Source organism: Mustelus asterias, chromosome 22, assembly GCF_964213995.1.
Source record: "Mustelus asterias chromosome 22, sMusAst1.hap1.1, whole genome shotgun sequence".
In the NCBI taxonomy this organism is placed as follows: Eukaryota; Metazoa; Chordata; class Chondrichthyes; order Carcharhiniformes; family Triakidae; genus Mustelus; species Mustelus asterias.
Window position 1 is genome coordinate 1,214,563 of NC_135822.1, and position 20,509 is coordinate 1,235,071.

Sequence of the window (20,509 nt, forward strand, 5' to 3'; positions counted from 1 at the left end):
ATGCTGGCTGCTTTGCCAAGGCAGCGGGAAATGTAGACAGAGTCAATGGATGGGAGGCAGGTTTGCGTGATGGATTGGGCTACATTCACGACTTTTTGTAGTTTCTTGCGGTCTTGGGCAGAGCAGGAGCCATACCAACCTGTGATACAACCAGAAAGAATGCTTTCTATGGTGCACCTGTAAAAGTTGGTGAGAGTCGTAGCTGACGTGCCAAATTTCCTTAGTCTTCTGAGAAAGTAGAGACGTTGGTGGACTTTCTTAACTATAGTGTCGGCATGGGGGGAACAGGACAGGTTGTTGGTGATCTGGACACCTAAAAACTTGAAGCTCTCGACCCTTTCTATTTTGTCCCCATTGATGTAGATGACAATCTCCTTCATTTTGTTGACATTGAGGGAGAGATTATTGTTGCTGCGCCAGTTCACCAGATTCTCTATCTCATTCCTGTACTCTGTCTTGTCAAGGACGTAAATGTGTTGGAGGTGGTTCAGAGGAGGTTTACTTGATTGATACCTGGAATGAGTGGCTTGTCTAATGAGGAAAGGTTGGACAGACAGGGCTTGTTTCCACTGGAGTTTGGAAGAGTGAGGGGATGACTCGAATGGAGTATCTTGTATCCTGAATAGTCTCGACAAAGTGGGATGTGGAAAATATGTTTCTGCTTGTAGGTGAGTCCAGAACTAGGGGAACTGTTTTAGAATTAGGGGTTGCCCTTTTAGGACAGAGATGAAGAGAAATGTTTACTCTCAGAGGGTTGAGGCACCTTGGAACTCTGCCTCAGAAGGTGGCGGAGGCAAGATCAGTGAATATTTTTAAGGTGGAGGTAGATGGATTCTTGTCAGACAAGGAAATCAAAGGTTATCGGGGGTAGATGGGAATGTAAAACTTGAACACAATCAGATCAGCCATGATCTTATCGAATGACAGAGCAGGCTCGAGGGGCTGAATGGCCTATTTCTGCTCCTATTTTATGCACTTGTATGGTTATTGTTTTCCCCATCTTATTCCAATTATTATACTTCTCCTGCCATGGCAAACTTAGCTTCACTAATGATAGGTCTGTCTGTGTGACTGCTCTCCTTTCTGAATAAACCCAATTAGCCACTGGAGAGGCTGGTTGACTTTTAGGTGGTAAGCTACAATGTGAGAAACTAAGTCTTCTTGTTTTGAGTGTATCACAGATATTACAGAATGGATGTCCTTATATACATGAAGCTGGTGTGGCTGACCATCGCACACGGTAAGAAAAGAAGCAGCTCGTGTGATATGAATAATATTTTGGAGATATTACAATCACTAGAGTGACAAAGTGAAACTCGTTATAAAATTGATAAAAGCTGAATGAATTTGCTTACACACTACTCAGCAGTCATCTTAAATCACGCTGAACGCTTCACTGAAATACATTTGGTTCTTTTTGATCTGCCTCTGGATAATGCTGATTCGAGTTAGAATTTGTTTCCATAGGCAACTTATTCCTTCACCTTTCCTAACCGTACACTCTTCCATAGCAGGAGGCAGTGGTATTGTCGCTGGATGAGTAATCCAGCGACCCAGGGCAATGCTCTAGGTCCAGGGTTCAATACCAATGCAGCAGCTGGTGAAATTGATAAAATTCTGGAATTCAAAATCTAAGAATAGCCATGAAACCATTGTTAGGTTAGCGCTGCTGCCTCATAGTGCCAGGGACTCGGGTTCAATTATAGCCTTGGGTCACTGTCTGTGTGGAGTTTGCGCATTCTCCCTGCATCTGTGTGGGTTTCCTCCGAGTGCTCTGGTTTCCTCGCTCACTCCAAAGATGTGAAATAAATTGGCCATGCTAACCTGCTCCTAAATGTCCAAAGATCAGGTGGATTTGCTGTGCTAAATGCAAGGGGTTATGGAGATAGGGTGGAGAGGGAGGCATGGTGGCACAGTGGTTAGCACTGCTGTCTCTCAGCGCCAAGGACCTGGGTTCAATTCCTGGCTTTGGTCACTGTCTGTGTGGAGTTTGCAAGTTCTCCCCATGTCTGCGTGGGTTTCCTCCGGGTGCTCCGGTTTCCTCCCACAGTCCAAAAGACGTGCTAGTTAGGTGCATTGGCCATGCTAAATTCTCCCCCAGTGTACCCAATCAATTGGAGTGTGGCGACTAGGGATTTTCACAGTAACTTCATTGCAGTGTTAATGCAAGCCTACTGGTGACACTAATAAATAAACTTTAACCTTTAGAGGGTGGAGCTGTGTGGGGTACTCTTTCGCATTATCAGTGCGGACTTGATGGGCCTCTTTCTGCACTGTAGGGTTAGGGTTAAAGCCCATCTAGTTCCTTATGTCCTTTAGGGAAGAAGATCTGCTGTCCTTACCTGGTCTGGCCTACATGTGACTCCAGACCCACAGCAATATGGTTGACTCTGAAATGCCCTCTGAAATCATAGTCAGAGTTTCACAGAGCAGAAAGAGATCCTTCAGCCCATCATGTCTGTACAGCCATCAAACACCTATCTGTTCTAATCCCACTTTCCAGTTCTTGGTCCATAGCCTTCTATGCTATGGAGTTTCAAATGTTCATCTAAATGCTTCTTAAATGTTGTGAGGGTTCCTGCCTCTACCACTCTTTCAGGGAGTGAGTTCCAAATGATCTAGCAAGCCACTCAGGTGAAGGGCAATTAGGGATGGGCAACAGACGCTGGCCCAGCCAGTGATGCCCAATCCCACCAATTAATAAAAAAGTCTGACCAATAAATACAGTCATCCATTTGACTTCGGAGCTCTTAGCAACCAAGAACAGTCACGTTATCAGTAATTGTTCAGCAAATTACATCAATGGCTGGTGATCATGAGAATGGAAACCAGATTGGATTTTCCAGGGATAGCGAGACTGTTCCTGGATCCTGGATTGTCCCCTGGATGAAATCAGCAGCGGAGCATTCTGTGATTATGTTCCCCTCCCTACAATGGAGCCATCACTGTCCTGTTTGATAACTCTTGGATATAAATGTAAGTAGAATCCGCTTTTCATCAGTTATTCAGATACAAAATATTCAATGGCAAGTGGTTATTGAGGTAAAGGTAATAGTGACAGTTGAAATAGAATGGGTTAAGTATTTAACAGGGAAGGACAGAAATGAATGGGGAAAGGACAGTGGAATAGGCTTAGTGCAATCAACATCAGTTAAAGATTTGGTCTAGATAAAATACGGCAAACATTTCCGTCCGTGCTGTAATTTCTGCAATTTTATATTGTAAAGAACTGTATAATCGGAAATATATTGAGTGAAGATGGCAGCTTTGAAATCATTGAACTGAAAAAATATCACCTGAGTTGAGTGCATCTAATTAAAATGGTTAATATACTGTTTGGATCTAACATCTGTTTCACAGGTGTGATACCAGACCATCATCTTAATTGAGATAACTTTTTAAATAGCGAGCAAATTTATTCCTATAAAATGCAGAGAAATGGTGGTTTATAGCAAGCTGACATTGCTGCGATATCGCTGACCTTTAAAACCTGTCTCTCCATTCAGCACAGCAGGAATTAAAGGTTGAAAAATTATTTTTATGTAACTTAGCATTGATAGAGAAGAAAATAAAGTTAGGAGAGAAGATTATGGAGAGTCCGCATAAATGAACCACGGAAACTGAAGATTCTACAACCTTTCCTCGATGCTGGATTAAAGATTTCTGTTTTCAGACAAGGTTATTCTCACCTATAAAATTCCTCTGCTGGAAAGCCAATCGAAAATGGTGATTTTTCTTTAGAAGTTGCACAGCCGCTATTAGCATAAAGCCAGTCCGAAGGAACTTGCCTTTGCTAGTCCCTGACATGGAGTGAAAATCTGCAACAATGAAGGAACAGAGATATATTTCCAAGTCAGGATGGTGAGTGCCTTGAGGGGAATTTGTTGTGGTGGTGTTCCCATGTACCTGCTGCTCTTGTCTTTCATGGGTTTTGAAGGTACTGTCAAAGGAGCCTTGGTGAGTTGTTGAAGTGCATCATGTAGATGGTACGCACTGCAGACATTGTTTGCATTGGTGGAAGGAGTGAATATTTTAATTGGTGAATGGGCTGCTAATCAAGCGGGGCTGCTTTGTCGTGGATGGTGTTGAGCTTCTTGAGTGTTGTTGGAGCTGCACCCATCCAGGCAAGTGGACAGTATTCCATTATGCCCCTGACTTGTAACCTGGGGATGGTTGGCAGGTTTTGGGGAATCAGGAGATGTGTTACTCAATGAAAGATTCCCAGCCTCTGACCTGCTCTTGTAGTCACAGTATTTATATGGCTAGTCTAGTTAGGTTATTTAAATGGTTAGTTTAGTTAGGTTTTTGGTCAATAATAACCCCCAGATGATGGTTAGATTGTCTCTTGTTGGAGATGGTCATTGCCTGGCACTTGTGTAGCCTGAATGTAAATTGCCACGTCTCAGACTAAGTCTCAATGTTGCCAGGTATTTCTGCACAGGGATACAGATTACTATTTACATTACTTTTCCGTCTAGTTGGAAATAGTATAAAGATTTTATGTGCATACAGATGAATTCTGACAACATTTTTGTCAGTGTACCATGGGGTTGGATTCTTTGTTTCTGTCATTGTGAATATGAGGTTAAAAAATAGGTTCCGTCTCACAGAGGAGGCAATTTTCATCATCACTGATTGGGTAATAAACCAACAAGGTGGACCACTCACTTGTCCTTGAAACTTCCTGATTTTCATCGTCACTGTTTGATGCAAATAGCTGGGGTTGCGATCCAGCACATCTCAAGGACAGCACCCAGAGAGACCTGCTGGTTAGGTTAATTGGCCATGCTAACTCTCACTCAGTGTACCCGAACAGGCACCAGAGTGTGGCAACGAGGGGATTTTCACAGTAAATTCACTGCAGTGTTAATGTGAGCCGACTTGTGACACATAATAAACTTAAACTTAAAATTGAAGATGTTTTTACCTGGGTGCAAAACACATGAAATAGACAAAGTCCTTTAATAGTGCCTTGGGAGACACAATGCTGCCCTAAGGTCATGGATTCAGTTTGTACTGGAATGGATTCAGTCTGTATGGGAATGGATTCAGTCTGTACTAGAATGGATTCAGTCCATGCTGGAATGGATTTAGTCTGTACCGGAATGGAACAGTGGACCCAGCACCGATCCCTGAGGCACACCGCTGGTCACAGGCCTCCAGTTTGAAAAGAAACCCTCTACAACCATCCTCTGTCTTCTGTTATCAAGCCAATTTTGTATCCAATTGGCTACCTCACCTGGATCCCTTGAGATTTAACCTTATGCAACAACCTACCATGTGGTACCTTGTCAAAGGCCTTACTAAAGTCCATGTAGACAACATCAACTGCACTGCCCTCATCTACCTTCTTGGTTACCCCTTCAAAAAACTCAATCAAATTTGTGAGACATGATTTTCCCCTCACAAAGCCATGCTGATTGTCCCTAATCAGTCCTTGCCTATCTAAATACTTGTAGATCCTGTCTCTCAGAATACCATCCAACAACTTACCCACTAGAGACATTAGGCTCCCCATTTGTAGTTCCCAGGCTTTTCCCTGCAGCCCTTTTTAAACAAAGGCACAACATTTGCCACCTCTAATCTTCAGGCACATCACTTGTGACTGTCGATGATTCAAATATCTCCGCCAGGGGACCCACAATTTCCTCCCTAGCCTCTCACAATGTCCTGGGATACACTTCATCAGGTCCCCGGGATTTATCTACCTTGATGTACTTTAAGACTTCCAGCACCTCCTTTTCTGTAATATGTACTCTCCTCAAGACATCACTATTTATTTCTCCAAGTTCCCTAACATCCATACTTTTCTCAACTGTAAATACTGATGAGAAATATTCATTTAGGATCTCACCCATCTCTTGTGGATCCACACATAGATGACCTTGTTGATCCTTAAGAGGCCCTACTCTCTCCCTAATTATTCTTTTGCCCTTTATGTATTTAGAGAAGCTCTTTAGATTCTCCTTTGTCTTATCTGCCAAATAAATCTCATGTCCCCTTTTTGCCCTCCTGATTTCTCTCTTAATTCTACTCTGACAACCTTTATCCTCTTCAAGGGATCCACTTGATCCCAGCTGCCTATGCATGTCATATACCTCCTTCTTCTTTTTGACCAGGGCCTCAATATTCCGAGTCATCCAGGGTTCCCTACTCCTATCAGCCTTGCCTTTAACTCTAAGAGGAATGTGCTTACCCTGAACCCTGGTTAACACACTTTTGAAAGCCTCCCACTTACCAAACATCACTTTGCCTTCCCATAGACTCCCCCAATTAACTTTTGGAAACTCCTGTCTAATGCCAACAAAATTGGCCTTGCCCCAATTTAGAATTATAACTTTTGGGCCAGACCTATCATTCTCCATAGCTATCTTAAAACTAGTGGAATTATAGTCATTAGTCCCAAAGTGATCCCTCACTAACACTTCTATCACCTGCCCTTCCTTATTTCCCAAGAGGAGGTCAGGTTTTGCCCCCTCTCTAGTCGGGCCATCCACAGAATGAATGAGAAATTCCTCCTGAATACACTCAACAAATTTCTCTCCATCCAAGCCTCTAATACTATGGCTGTCCCTGTCAATGTTGGGAAAGTTAAAGTTTCCGACTATTCCCACCCTTATTTTCTCAGAGCAATCTGTAACCTCCTTGCATATTTGCTCCTCAATTTCCCACTGACTATTTGGGGGCCTATAGTACAATTCTTATCAAAGTGATCTCCCCCTTCTTATTTCTCAGTTATAGAGTCAAAGAGGTTTACAGCATGGAAACAGGCCCTTTGGCCCAACTTGTCCATGCCGCCCTTTTTTCTCAAAACCCCTAAGGTAAGCCCAATTGCCCCCATTTGGTCCATATCCCTCTATACCCATCGTACCCATGTAACTATCTAAATGCTTTTTAAAAGACAAAATTGTACCCGCCTCTACTACTACCTCTGACAGCTTGTCCCAGACACTCACCGCCCTCTGTGTGAAAAAGTTGCCCCTCTGGACACTTTTGTATCTCTCCCCTCTCACCTTAAACCTACGCCTTCTAGTTTTAGACTCCCCTACCTTTGGGAAAAGATATTGACTATCTACCTTGTCTATGCCCCTCATTATTTTATAGACCTCTATAAGGTCACCCCTCAGCCTCCTACGCTCCAGAAAAAAAAGTCCCAGTCTATTCAGCCTCTCCTTATAACTCAATCCATCAAGTCCCGGTAGCATCCTAGTAAACCTTTCCTGCACTCTTTCTAGTTTAATAATATCCTTTCTATAATAGGGTGACCAGAATTGCACACAGTATTCCAAGTGTGGCCTTACCAATGTCTTGTACAACTTCAACAAGACATCCCAACTCCTGTATTCAATGTTCTGACCGATGAAACCAAGTATGCCAAATGCCTTCTTCACCACTCTGTCCACCTGTGACTCCACTTTCAATGAGCTATGAACATGTACCCCTAGATCTCTTTGTTCTGTAACTCTCCCCAACGCCCTACCATTAACTGAGTAAGTCCTGCCTTGGTTCAATCTACCAAAATGCATCACCTTGCATTTGTCTAAATTAAACTCCATCTGCCATTCATCAGCCCACTGGCCCAATTGATCAAGATCCCATTGCAATTGGAGACCTAGTGGGTGAACCCTGGGATATATCCCCTCTCAGTACTGCCTTGATATACTCCCTATTCAAAAACACAACTCCCCCTCCTTTCTTACCTCCTGTTCTATCTTTCCTATAGTATCTGTACCCTGGAACATTGAGCTGCCAGTCCTGTCCCTCCCTTGGCCATGTTTCAGTAATAGCTATAATATCCCAGTCCCATATATCAATCCATGCCCTGAGTCTGCTTTGCCCATCAGACCTCTTGCATTGAAATAAATGCAAGACTTCTAATATAGACTTCCCTTGCTCTCTGCCCTGCTTTCTCAGACCATCTGTCCTGTCATGTTTTGTACACTCTCCCTGTGTTTTATTTCTCTTAGCCTTACTGGACCCAGTCACTGAGTTCGCCACAGTCTCTGTACTCTGTACTGTGGCCTTTTTTGATTTTTGTCTTTGGTTTCTCTGCCTTCCACTTTTCCCTAACTGCCTTTTGTTTCTGTCCCCACTTTACTTCCCTCTGACTTCCTGCATCGGTTCCCATCCCCCTGCCACATTAGTTTAAACCCTCCCCAACAGCACTAGTGAACACTCCCTCAAGGACATTAGTTCCAGTTCTGCCCAGGTGCAGGCTGTCCAATTTGTACTGGTCCCACCTCCCCCTGAACCGGTTCCAATGTCCCAGGAATTTGAATCCCTCCCTCTTGCACCATTTCTCAAGCCACGTATTCATCTTAGCTATCCTGACATTCCCACCCTGATTAGCACGTGGCACTTGTAACAATCCTGAGATTACTACCTTTGAGGTCCTACTTTTTAATTTAACTCCTAACTCCCTAAATTCAGCTTGTAGGACCTCATCCCATTTTTTACCTACATCGTTGGTGCCTATATGCACCACGACAGCTGGCAGTTCACCATCTCCCTTCCAGAATGCCCTGCAGCCGCTCCGAGACATGCATCTTTGTCTAGACTTGGGCCTGCACCTTTCAAGTAAGCGGACCTGCACAGCATCCCTACATAAGTGTTCTTCTTCCCCTCTTATCAAATAGGAATATCCATACTAGTGAACCCACTTCATTATTTCTGAACCTTATTTAGAATGTTGAGTGTAATTGTCCACATGAGGCCCCTCCCATCCTGGAGACATGGGGACTTCAATCCTGCGAACCAATTGGTTACAACATGGGACACCAGTGTTGACATAGAACAGTGGCTCTCCTCTCCCCTCTCTCCCCAGCTCTGCCACATCCTCACCCCCATCCCCACTCCATCCCCGCTCCATCCCCGCTCCATCCCCGCTCCATCCCCGCTCCATCCCCGCTCCATCCCCGCTCCATCCCCGCTCCATCCCCGCTCCATCCCCGCTGCATCCCCGCTGCATCCCCGCTGCATCCCCGCTGCATCCCCGCTGCATCCCCGCTGCATCCCCGCTGCATCCCCGCTCCATCCCCGCTCCATCCCCGCTCCATCCCCGCTCCATCCCCGCTCCATCCCCGCTCCATCCCCGCTCCATCCCCGCTCCATCCCCGCTCCATCCCCGCTCCATCCCCACTGCATCCCCACTCCACCCCCACCTCCCAACCCCTTCTTTTGGACAGGAGTTTGAAATGCTCGCCCCAATCCGTCAAACAGAACTAAGATTTGTGTTAACCTGCAGGAGTCCTTTCTGCTGTAATTCACAGTTAAGTGAGGGTCATCTGTGCCAACAATCAGGCTGTACCAGTGTTAAATGAACATCAAATACATTATTGTTTCAATTGAAAGATTTCCAAGTAGTGCAGGAGGTAAGGCTACCTACAATAGATATTGCTTCAATTTCTCTTTATTGTTCATGTTGACACAAGGTTCTCTGATAACAGTTCTGGCTGTGATGGACTATGATGTGGAGATGCTGCCGTTGGACTGGAGTAAACACAGTAAGAAGTCGCACAACACCAGGTTAAAGTCCAGCAGGTTTATTTGGTAGCAAAAGCCACTAACTTTCGAAGCACTTGCCGGTACCTGTAAAGACTCGAATTCCAACCATTATTTTGTAAATTGAGTTTGTGTCTTTATATGCCCTGTTTGCGAACAGAACTCACCTGACGAAGGAGCAGCAAGCGCTCCGAAAACTAGTGGCTTTTGCTACCAAATAAACCTGTTGGACTTTAACCTGGTGTTGTGAGACTTCTTACTATGTGATGGACTACCCATGGATGAGAGATTGGATTGTTGATATGGCAAAATGGCTTCCTCATCCACAGGATCTTTGCTCCACATTCCCATGATATCTTTTCCGATGCATTCAGATCAACAGCTTGGAATGAGTTTCACTGATGCCAGGCAGAATTTTGAGAATTATGTCCTCAAAATGGACAACACTCAGCAACAAATCCGAATGTAAGGATTGAATCAGTCTGATCACTGTGTAATTCCTTGATTTTTCTGAACATTTACTGGGATCAGCATCTGAAAATAAAGGGTTAATGTTTATTTTTGGGGCTTTTCCATTCTGTCTACTGAGAAATATTAACATATCTTTCAAATGCTGATTTACCGAATGGACATTTTACAGTATTCTCTATTGTTATTTCAAATTTCCAACAATGTTTTATCTGCACTATTTCAGGATTTATTTAAGATCATATATGTGTGTGTTGGCTTGTTTAATTAAATACCATTGAGTCTAGTGTACAGGTTGCAGCAATCAAGATGGAGTTGCAAATATTTATTTGTTGAAGCAGGAGTGTTTTTTTAATTCATTCATGGAATGTGGGCGTCGCTGGCTGGGCCAGCATTTATTACCCATCCCTGAGGACATTGGAATCAACCACATTGCTGTGGATCTGGAATTACATGTAGTCCAGACCAGGTAAGGACAGCAGATTTCCTTTCCTAAAGGACATTAGTGAACTGGATGAGCTTTTACAATAATCAACAATGGTTTCATGGTCATCATTAGACTTTTAATTCCAGATTTTTATTGAATTCAAATTTCACCATCTGCCGTGGTGGGATTCGAACCCAGGTCCCCAAAGCATTACTTGGGTCTCTGAATTACTAGTCCAATGACAATATAATTATGCCACCACCCCTCCCTGTCTTTGCAGGAACATTCATTTCTCAAATGTTTCTTTAAAAACTTTGGCTCCTGTCTTATCCCATAACTGGATGAATCTTGGTCAGATACAACTTGAGGTTTTTTTTAATTCATTTGTGGGACATGGGCGTCGCTGGCTGTTTATTGCCCATCCCTAGTTGCCCTTGAGAAGCTGGTGGTGAGCTGCCTTCTTGAATCGCTGCAGTCCATGTAGCGTGAGTTGACCCACAATGGGAGGGAATTCCAGGATTTTGACCCAGTGACTGCAAAGGAACAGCGATATATTTCCGAGTCAGGACTTGGTCAAGTCAGGTCACCTTTATTAAGTGTCTAAAAATGTATTTTTCCCAGGTTTAGCTGAAGACAGGATCATTGGAGGAGCTGAAGTTGTCCCTCACTCTATTCCCTATCAAGCTTCCTTGCAGATAAGATCGGTACATTACTGCAGCGGATCTTTAATTAATCCCAGCTGGATCCTGTCAGCAGCTCATTGTGCGAAACCGTAGGTTACTTACAAATAAAAATTACAATGCCTATTTTAAAACAACAAACAAATTATCAAATGTTTTAATAATAAAATGTAAGCTCATTATTGTCAATGTGGTTTTTCTTTGTGTTCTAGTCCGTATCTCATCACAGTTGTTTTGGGTGAACATAGTTTGTCCAAGTCCGATGGTAATGAACAATACTATAAAGTGGCCAGACTTATTTTGTTTCCTTATTACCGATATACAACATTCAGACATGACATCATGCTTTTGAAAGTAAGTTGTATGCGTGTGTGACGCGAAGCAGAAAGTGACACTGGTACAGTGTTGCTGTATTTACATTAACAGATAGAAATGGCTGTAAAATCAGACATGTTTGTTATGAACCAGTGAGGACACGTGCCAGGACCTGCTTCCCATTCCTCCATTGGTCCTAGCAGGGTTGTTTAAAATATAATTTAGAAGGATAAAACTGTAAATTCAGTGTCTGTACTTAACCGTCTATGTGCTGATTTGCACCCAATTAATTCCAACAGGTTTTCTTCAATTTTAAACACTAAGAGGTTTGTTTTTATTGAGTTATAAATCCACCCAAGTAAAGGTAATAATAGGTGGCACAATGCAGGAGGTTAACTTTTGGCTAAATTATGATTCAATGATAAAAGGTAAAAAGAGAGTTCATTGTTTATGAGTCCTTCGCTGTTGTCCGTGGCTGAGGCAGTTCTTTGTGGTCCTTGCATTTTGTCCTGGAAACAAGTTTTGAAATGTCCTTCAGAACATCCCTGTCTGTTAACCTCAGTATTCTGTAAACAGGCAAAACTCCTTTTGGTTGAATTTCTCTCTCTCTGGTGTTGTATTCCATAATGTAATGGGGATAGGGCTCTGAACTTGACACAGGAGGAAGAGAGATGGTGTTACGTATCCATTTGCAGACTTCTTCTTCTGCTGCAGTGACACACAGACAAGATTGCAATCGCTGCTTTTAACAAGGGGGTTTTGGCCATGTGATAGCTGGCATTAGAACATAGCTACAAAGTGAACTTTGACCTGGCATTGTCCAAATTATCAAAATGCCATTAAAACAGAAAGAACGCCTGAGCATCCTCCTTGCCTAATAATTCCAGCCTTATTCCTGCAGAAGCACACAATTTCTGCCCTCTGTTCTCAGGTCATTTTTTTTGTAATTGGCATAAGCATACTTAAATTAGGAAATTAAATTCCAGTTGTCTGTTATCCTGCTTAAAAATGCACTTTGGGACATCAGCGGGAATGATTTAGTCTCATCATGACAGATTGCAGCACTGTAGACCATTTCCCTTGGACCTTACTTTCAATAAGATGACAAATGAGTTATTGCCCAGAGAAACTGTTATTGGTGTTAATTTATAGTGTTCCTATGTGTAGTGACAGGCACAAACCACTGTTACTGTACACAAAACCCAGTTAAAGTCCAACAGGTTTATTTGGTAGCACAAGCTATCAAATTTGGTAACACAGGCTTGTGCTACCAAATAAACCTGTTGCACTTTAACCTGGTGTTGTGAGACTTCTTACTGTGCTTACCCCAATCCAACGCCAGCATCTCCATATCGCTGTGTACAAAACCAGTAGGTGAAAATGCATTGGGCCAAATGGCCTGTTTCTGTGCTGTAAGGCTCTATGTAATTCTATGTAAAGCCCAAGTAACAACGTGCAGCTTATAATGGATAGGGTAGTAGCTACACACAAGGACCAAATATATTCTGAGTGATTGTGGGTCAAAAGCATGGAAGCATGTGGATGAAGATAGGCAGATGAGGGGTGGGTGTGTTTGGAATCGTGCTGCCTCATGGGCTTTGTAGTAAGCAATTAAATGTTCCATGACAGAATGAGGGGGAATCTTTGCTGGAAGCAGATATGCCTTTTTCACAAACTAAACTAAAAATGTATTGAACATAGAACATAGAAAGCCACAGCACAAACAGGCCCTTCGGCCCACAAGTTGCGCTGATCATATCCCTACCTCTAGGCCTATCTATAGCCCTCAATCCCATTAAATCCCATGTACTCATCCAGAAGTCTCTTAAAAGACCCCAACGAGTTTGCCTCCACCACCACCGACGTCAGCCGATTCCACTCACCCACCACCCTCTGAGTGAAAAACTTACCCCTGACATCTCCTCTGTACCTACCCCCCAGCACCTTAAACCTGTGTCCTCTCGTAGCAACCATTTCAGCCCTTGGAAATAGCCTCTGAGAGTCTACCCTATCCAGACCTCTCAACATCTTGTAAACCTCTATCAGGTCACCTCTCATCCTTCGTCTCTCCAGGGAGAAGAGACCAAGCTCCCTCAACCTATCCTCATAAGGCATGCCCCCCAATCCAGGCAACATCCTTGTAAATCTCCTCTGCACCCTTTCAATGGCTTCAACATCTTTCCTGTAATGAGGTGACCAGAACTGCGCGCAGTACTCCAAGTGGGGTCTAACCAGGGTCCTATAAAGCTGCAGCATTATCTCCCGACTCCTAAACTCAATCCCTCGATTAATGAAGGCTAGTACGCCGTACGCCTTCTTGACCGCATCCTCCACCTGCGAGGCCGATTTAAGAGTCCTATGGACCCGGACCCCAAGGTCCTTCTGATCCTCTACACCGCTAAGAATGGTACCCTTCATATTATACTGCTGCTTCATCCCATTGTATTGATTGAATATTATCGAGGAACATGTTAGAGAGGCATCCAAAATGGATTATAATTCCTTATCTATGGGGGTTCAAGTGGATTCCAGTATCAGATGTTTTTGTGTATGGGTTACTATTTTTTATATGCACACAAAATAACATTTCTACATGCAATTTGTTTGACATCGCAAAGACCAAAATTGTAGTAAATCTGTTCAGCAAATCTATGTTTGTGTTTCAAATATAACACTTTTCTTTTATCAGATGAATAAGCCAGCAAAACAGAATGCATACATCAACCCAATAGCAATTCCAACTTCCGATAAAACATTGCCTGCAAATACATTATGCACAGTCTCTGGCTGGGGAATCACCGCTATTTACAGTTATAGCCTATCTGATGTGCTTATGGCTGTGGAGGTCCCAATTATTTCTCGCTATAAATGCAATCGACCTTCTTCGTATGGTGGAAGAGTATACCCCTTCATGATCTGTGCAGGATATAGAACAGGAGGCAAGGACTCCTGCCAGGTATGCAACCATCGTAGCTCTATCAATGTAACCTCCAAATTATTGTCACTTTGCTTGATAATTTTCCAATCCGAACTATTTGTGGAATGTTTTACATCTTGATGCAATAATTCACATTAATTCGAAAAGCTATATCAGCTTGTTGACCGAACAGAATCACAGAATCTTTACAGTGCAGAAGGAGGACGTTTGGTCCATCGAGTTTCCACTGGGCTCTCTGAGCGAGTGTTTTACCCAGATTCATTTCCCTTATCTCTGTCCCCTTTTGCATTATTTCTTTTCAGATAGCAATCCAATTCCCTTTTGAATACCTCGATTGAACCTACCCCCACCACTCTCTCAGGGGGTTCATTCCAGATTCCAAACCACCTTCTGGGTGAAATGTCTTTTCCTCACGTCTCTGCTATTCCCTTTGTCCATTATTTTGAATCTGTGCCCTCTAGTTCTTGATGCTTTCTTGAGTAGGAGAAGTTTCTCACTATTTATCCTCTCCACGCCCCGCAGAGTCTTGAATAGCTCTCTCTCAGCCTTCCTTTCTCCAAGAAAAACAGACTTAATTCCTCCAATCCATCCTCATAGCTACAGTTCCGTATCCCTGGATTGGGGATTATTTTGTGGTTTCAAGCAGATTAACATAGGCCAAAACAGAGCGAGAATTTTGATGCATGCTGTGGTCAGAAAAGCTGCTCCTTGTCAGCAAATTGTTTAAAAAGGTTGCAGACCTGGAAGTTCTCTGGTTTCAGTCACCATTTCTGCTGAATTAAGGTCTTTAACGGCACGGTAGCACAGTGGTTAGCACTGCTGCTTCACAGCTCCAGGGTCCCGGGTTCGATTCCCGACTCGGATCACTGTCTGTGTGGAGTTTGCACATTCTCCTCGTGTCTGCGTGGGTTTCCTCCGGGTGCTCCGGTTTCCTCCCACGGTCCAAAGATGTGCGGGTTAGGTTGATTGGCCAGGTTAAAAATTGCCCCTTAGAGTCCTGAGATGCGTAGATTAGAGGGATTAGCAGGTAAATATGTGGGGGTAGGGCCTGGGTGGGATTGTGGTCGGTGCAGACTCGATGGGCCGAATGGCCTCCTTCTGCACTGTAGGGATTCTATGATTCTATGGATTCTATGATTAACCAATGGAATGCAATAATCAAGCTGAATTCAGAAGAGAGAATCATTCCACACTCTATTGTAAGAAGTGAAATTCTGAACATTGGATTAGGAATCACTCAGTTTTGATACATCTTATAGTTCAATAACCTGCCAACATTGACTGTTAGCTTTTATACACAGAGGAATGGTCATTAAACTGGGACACAGCGAAAGTTGCAGCATCTGAAGAGTTTTGGAAGAGGAAAAAACGTGAATCTTTTAAAATAATAAACTAACGCCAAATAGAAAATAAATGTTGCTTAATCTTTGCTGTGGGAGCATGTGCAGATGGAAGAGTTATAATATTAATTAGATTAATAGGTAAACTTTCAGAAGAGTACATTGATTGATTTCAATGTATTTCTTTCCTGGCTGGAAGGGTTAATTACAGCAATGCCAGGATCACATTCCATTCTAAATGTGCACAGGACAATTGGAAATATATATAAAAAATAAAGTCAGAGTGTGTAGCTTTAAAATCTCTACCCTCAACCTTGCATCACTTATTTGCCTTTGACTCCTGTGTGAAATTCTACAGGAAAGTGACGAATATCTATTTAAAATTCTTGAGACCTTTTCACTGATTCTGTATTCTTCACTTTGTGACAGGGTGATTCTGGAGGACCGTTGATTTGTGATGGAGTCATTGAAGGAATTGTATCCTGGGGAATCAGCTGTGCGCATTACAAATACCCAGGTGTATACACCAGCGTAAGCAAGTACATAAAGTGGATTAAAAATAAAATTAAAAGGTTTTGAGAATTGTCAGCTATTTGCCATTCCTGGTTACTCATAAACGTACTCTAATTACCATTCAGTTGTTCTTTTGCTTATGTTAGTTCTACAGAATACTTCAACTTTCTACTGTTTTGGGGACAAATTTAATATTCAGCATTTTCCAAAACTGTTCTTAATTGAAAATACAACCATCGATTTACCTCCAAACATAAACAACCATCATATTGAGTAGAATTGACACCAACTGAGTTGGATAATTAATAAGAGGAATTTTGTGCACAGGAATTTATGGAAAGATCAATTTGTTTGTGTCGGTTGAAGACAATTTCTTCATGAAAAATTGATGGCAAATCTTTTCTTCATTGAGAAAAGCTGGGCTGTGTTTTTGACAGAATACACATTGCGGTCTCGATTGCTTTCTGTGACTGTTGAGTTGCGTTGTTCCTCACCTTTGGGTTTCACTCCCACTGCTCCTTCCTTCTCAGCTGGTGTATGCTGTTCACTAATATTCCTCTGTTGATCCCTGGATAAACTTGTTGGTCCATATTTAATTCTCCAATTCTCTTTAACCTTCTGATTCCATTAGTAGCAACTTCACTTTTCACTTTCTCTTACAGTCTGAAACTGGTTGGCTCTCCAAAGCTGCTTCGACTTCAACCTGCTGTTAACTTCCTTCCCCCAGACTCATACAGACCTGCCCAATCTGAGTCTTTCTCCCCAAAAACAGTAAAGTCTCAATAATAAATAACACCACATCTTGCCAATACTATGAATGATGAAGAGAACAGTGTTACTGTGATCGATTAAATACAGCCAAAACTGGACCTCAAATTTATTAAAAGTAGACAACCCATTAACTTCATTAATAATTTGGCCGAGGAGCCCTCAAGGACAACCTTTATTCCCCCAACATTGAGTTCCATTTCTCTCCCAGAAATATAAGATGGCACATACTCCAGGACAAATTACTCCTGAGAGAAGATAATTTTGGAGGCTATCACAGGTTCAGAGTACTGTGTCCACCTGTAGGTCTCTGTGATAGAATGTCAGGTGGAGGGAAGAGCAGTCAGGAGATGTAATCCTAAATTCTGAATGTAATGTAATATTATTGTATACTGAATTCTAAAAGCGTAAGTTTGTTAAAGCTCAAAGTTTCCTGTTGTAAAACATTTATCAAGATAACTCGATGATTGTCTATCCCAATGGGGAGTGGCAGTCACAGGGAGTGCATCAGGGAGAGGTATGGGAACCCAGCCCTAAGTTCCCATTCATTTTTTTAAAAACATTCAATTACAGACTGCAGACTATTCTTTCCCTGGATGAGGGAATCGCCCCTTGTAAATGTGACTCCGAACAATACAGTTCAAACCAGTGATGCTAGTAATACATCCTACACAACATCTATCTCTATAACTAAGTTACAACTGCGTGTACATCTCAGCTACGACTGATGCACTGACAGCTGTAGGGTGTTCACCGTTTCTCTAACAGTCCCAGTAACAGGAAGCATGGAAATTCTTTTGGAGGGCAAACTACCCTAAACCCTAAAATTAAAATTCTGATGATTCAATCGAGTTATTTATTAACCCCACAGCTTTTATCCTTCATATGGACAAAGGCCGGCTATCCAATTGGCTTGTCTGAAATCAGGAAGGATTTGTGTGGGGAAATGGGACTCACATTGCATCCCTCAGATGCCAAGAATAAAACTTCAGCAAGATATCAGGATTATCGCCAACTGTTAATAAACACTGGTTTAAACAAATACATCAAAATAAACATCTATCACCTATAGAGGATATAATATAAACTGATATCATTCATTGTCAGAGCTAACAAGGCAGATTATCCTGGACTCATTTTACCTTTGTTTAAAACATTTTTCTTCTCAAGTTTATAACAATTTGCATATATATGTTAACAACTACACAATTGTAACATCTTTTGTCTTTTGTATCTGCTTGTGCGAACGTAGTTTAATTAACTTAAAGTGCTGAATGTATGAATAGAATAATTACTTGCTAAAAGCTATTGCATTTTCCATTTTGTTCAGTTAGTTGACATGAATTTATTTTGAATATAAATTCCAAGCATTCAGGAAGGCCTGGTTTTCTGTGTGTTTTATTTATTTCCAACTTTCTTCCTTTCTTTCTCAAAGGCAGTGACTTATCCTGGTGTCAGAATTCACAAGCACCAGTACTGAGCCCCAGACAAGCTGCCATTCCTCTGTACCTGTAACTCTGAGCAGCTAAGATGTTGACGGTTTTATTAAAAATAGACCAGGAGTGGAACACTTAACTTGAATCAAGTGTATTTCTGATAGGAAAGGAATCTGTGTTCTGCTATCTGAGGGTGAAAGCTGCAGACGTTTCAGGGAAAGTAACAAAGCTTAAAGATTTCAGTAGACAAAATATTCACCAACAATGGCTGCTCCATCAGTCTCTTTCGGAATAAAAGCATCTTAGTGTCTGTACTGAACCTTGAAAAATATTTGAAAAGCGCTAATGGAAGAAAACTAATTAGAATGATGGAATGGATGTGAGACAAGTGTGAGCTTCATGTTAATCTCTGACAGATAGCAGTACGTGAATTGAACAAGATACTATCGGCTAATGAATTGGAATCTGCGTATGTGTAATTGTAAAGTTTATAAGTTCCATTGTGTAGAAAGTTCTGATCTCAGACTGGACTTTTGTATAGTGCCGTACAACCACCTGAACAGTCATCTTGGTGAGTGCCTCTCACACTCGGCCAATTCCACCTTCATTTTATGGAGAGCCAGGAGGGTAAGTGCTTAACTCCCAACACTAAACGAAGTTTAGAACATCCCCAAACTTCCCAGTGTACAAAGCCTTAATGCAGAATTGCCTGAACAGAGAGAGACAGCAAGAAAGGGCCAGTGATGCCCAAGTGTAGGGTGGGCATGAATGTATGGATTATTGTATGATCAGCCGAAGAGATCAGCTGTCTGCCAAGCTATACTGCTGCAGCTGCATTAATGTGTGTAATGTTAGAGTATAACCACATTATATAATCCCACTGACAGAGCGTCATGTTCATTTCTGGGATCACTGCAGCAGAAACTCTCCACGCACTTGTCCACAAATGAGCTGAACTCATCACGAACACAAAATCAGCTCCTCATTTATAATAACAATCCTCAGTTTTTGGTTGGTAAGCTTTAGAGGTGTATCTGTTGGTGGGCAGTGCACACAGGCATGTGGGACATCAGGGGACAGAAGCGTATCACACACATGTAGCTGCCAACAGTTAAAGTGGCAGAGGGCTGGAGGAAAGTTAGTGGAGAATAAAAACAGTGGAAAGTGAAGGGAGCCCAATGGTAAAGTTACCCTGGCTGGAGAAACTGACTCTGTGAGGGATGGGATGGGATTGATGGTTGGCATGGAGATGGCTTGGGAAAAATGGACAAAATGGGATGGGAAGGAGAGGACACATGGGAGGGTGGATGAAATGGCAGAGTGAGTAAAGTGTGGCAAAATGGCAGGGACAATTATTTGATACAATTTTCCACAAAAGCTATTATTTATGCTAAGAATGAAGATCCACATCATTTGAATGAAAATATTTTAGAAAACGTATCAGGTAGGTTAATAGACCAGCTTGTTCAGTCTAATCTCAGTGAAGTTTCTAACTCCAATGGGCTAACCACCTCACAAACCTGAACTCAAGGATGGAACAGTTAGAATATTGCCACAAAATCTGAATCCTCAACAAGGACTTTGTTAAGGAACGAGATTGGTATTCTGGAAGCTGTTTTCTTTGATGATAAATGGAGAAATTATGACAGGTAGATTTCAAGGAGATTGAGTGCTTATTCCCCAAATAATATTGAGCCCATCAGATGTAAACCTGCCTTTTTAATTCAGGATAAACAGCTCCCAATTGGACTTTCATATTCCAGAACTAAAACCAAGACACAAAGGCAGACTGTAGATAGTTGGCATTTATATTGTTGAGCCTGTTTATACACAAGGGTGTGGAGATGCCGACGTTGGACTGGGGTAAACACAGTAAGGAGTCTAACAACACCAGGTTAAAGTCCAACAGGTTTATTTGGTAGCAAACGCCACTTGCTTTCGGAGCGCTGCTTCTTCGTCAGGTGAGTGGGAGATCTGCTAACAAACAGCAAACAGGGCATATAAAGACACAAACTCAATTGGAGTACATTGGGGAAACCATGCAGACGCTACAACAATGGATGAATGAACACCGCTCGACAATCACCAGGCAAGACTGTTCTCTTCCTGTTGGGGAGCACTTC

General features: G+C 42.4%; 1 protein-coding gene across 1 annotated transcript; it reads left to right on the forward strand.

Moving 5' to 3' along the window:
• The first annotated feature begins 1,191 nt into the window (after positions 1 to 1,191).
• Positions 1,192 to 16,248, forward strand: LOC144510235 (trypsin). Its single transcript, XM_078239729.1, has 5 exons — positions 1,192 to 1,240; positions 11,024 to 11,168; positions 11,289 to 11,430; positions 14,081 to 14,347; positions 16,099 to 16,248. The coding sequence occupies exons 1-5, from the start codon at positions 1,192 to 1,194 to the stop codon at positions 16,246 to 16,248; spliced, it is 753 nt and encodes a 250-aa protein (XP_078095855.1).
• The last annotated feature ends 4,261 nt before the right edge of the window (positions 16,249 to 20,509 follow it).

Excerpts from the sequence above, each read along its gene's own strand:
- LOC144510235 (XM_078239729.1), top strand. The coding sequence starts at position 1,192 with ATGGATGTCCTTATATACATGAAGCTGGTGTGGCTGACCATCGCACAC. Across the intron at positions 11,169-11,288 it reads GCAGCTCATTGTGCGAAACC|TCCGTATCTCATCACAGTTG; the intron begins GTAGGTTACTTA and ends TTTGTGTTCTAG. Across the intron at positions 11,431-14,080 it reads ATGACATCATGCTTTTGAAA|ATGAATAAGCCAGCAAAACA; the intron begins GTAAGTTGTATG and ends TTCTTTTATCAG.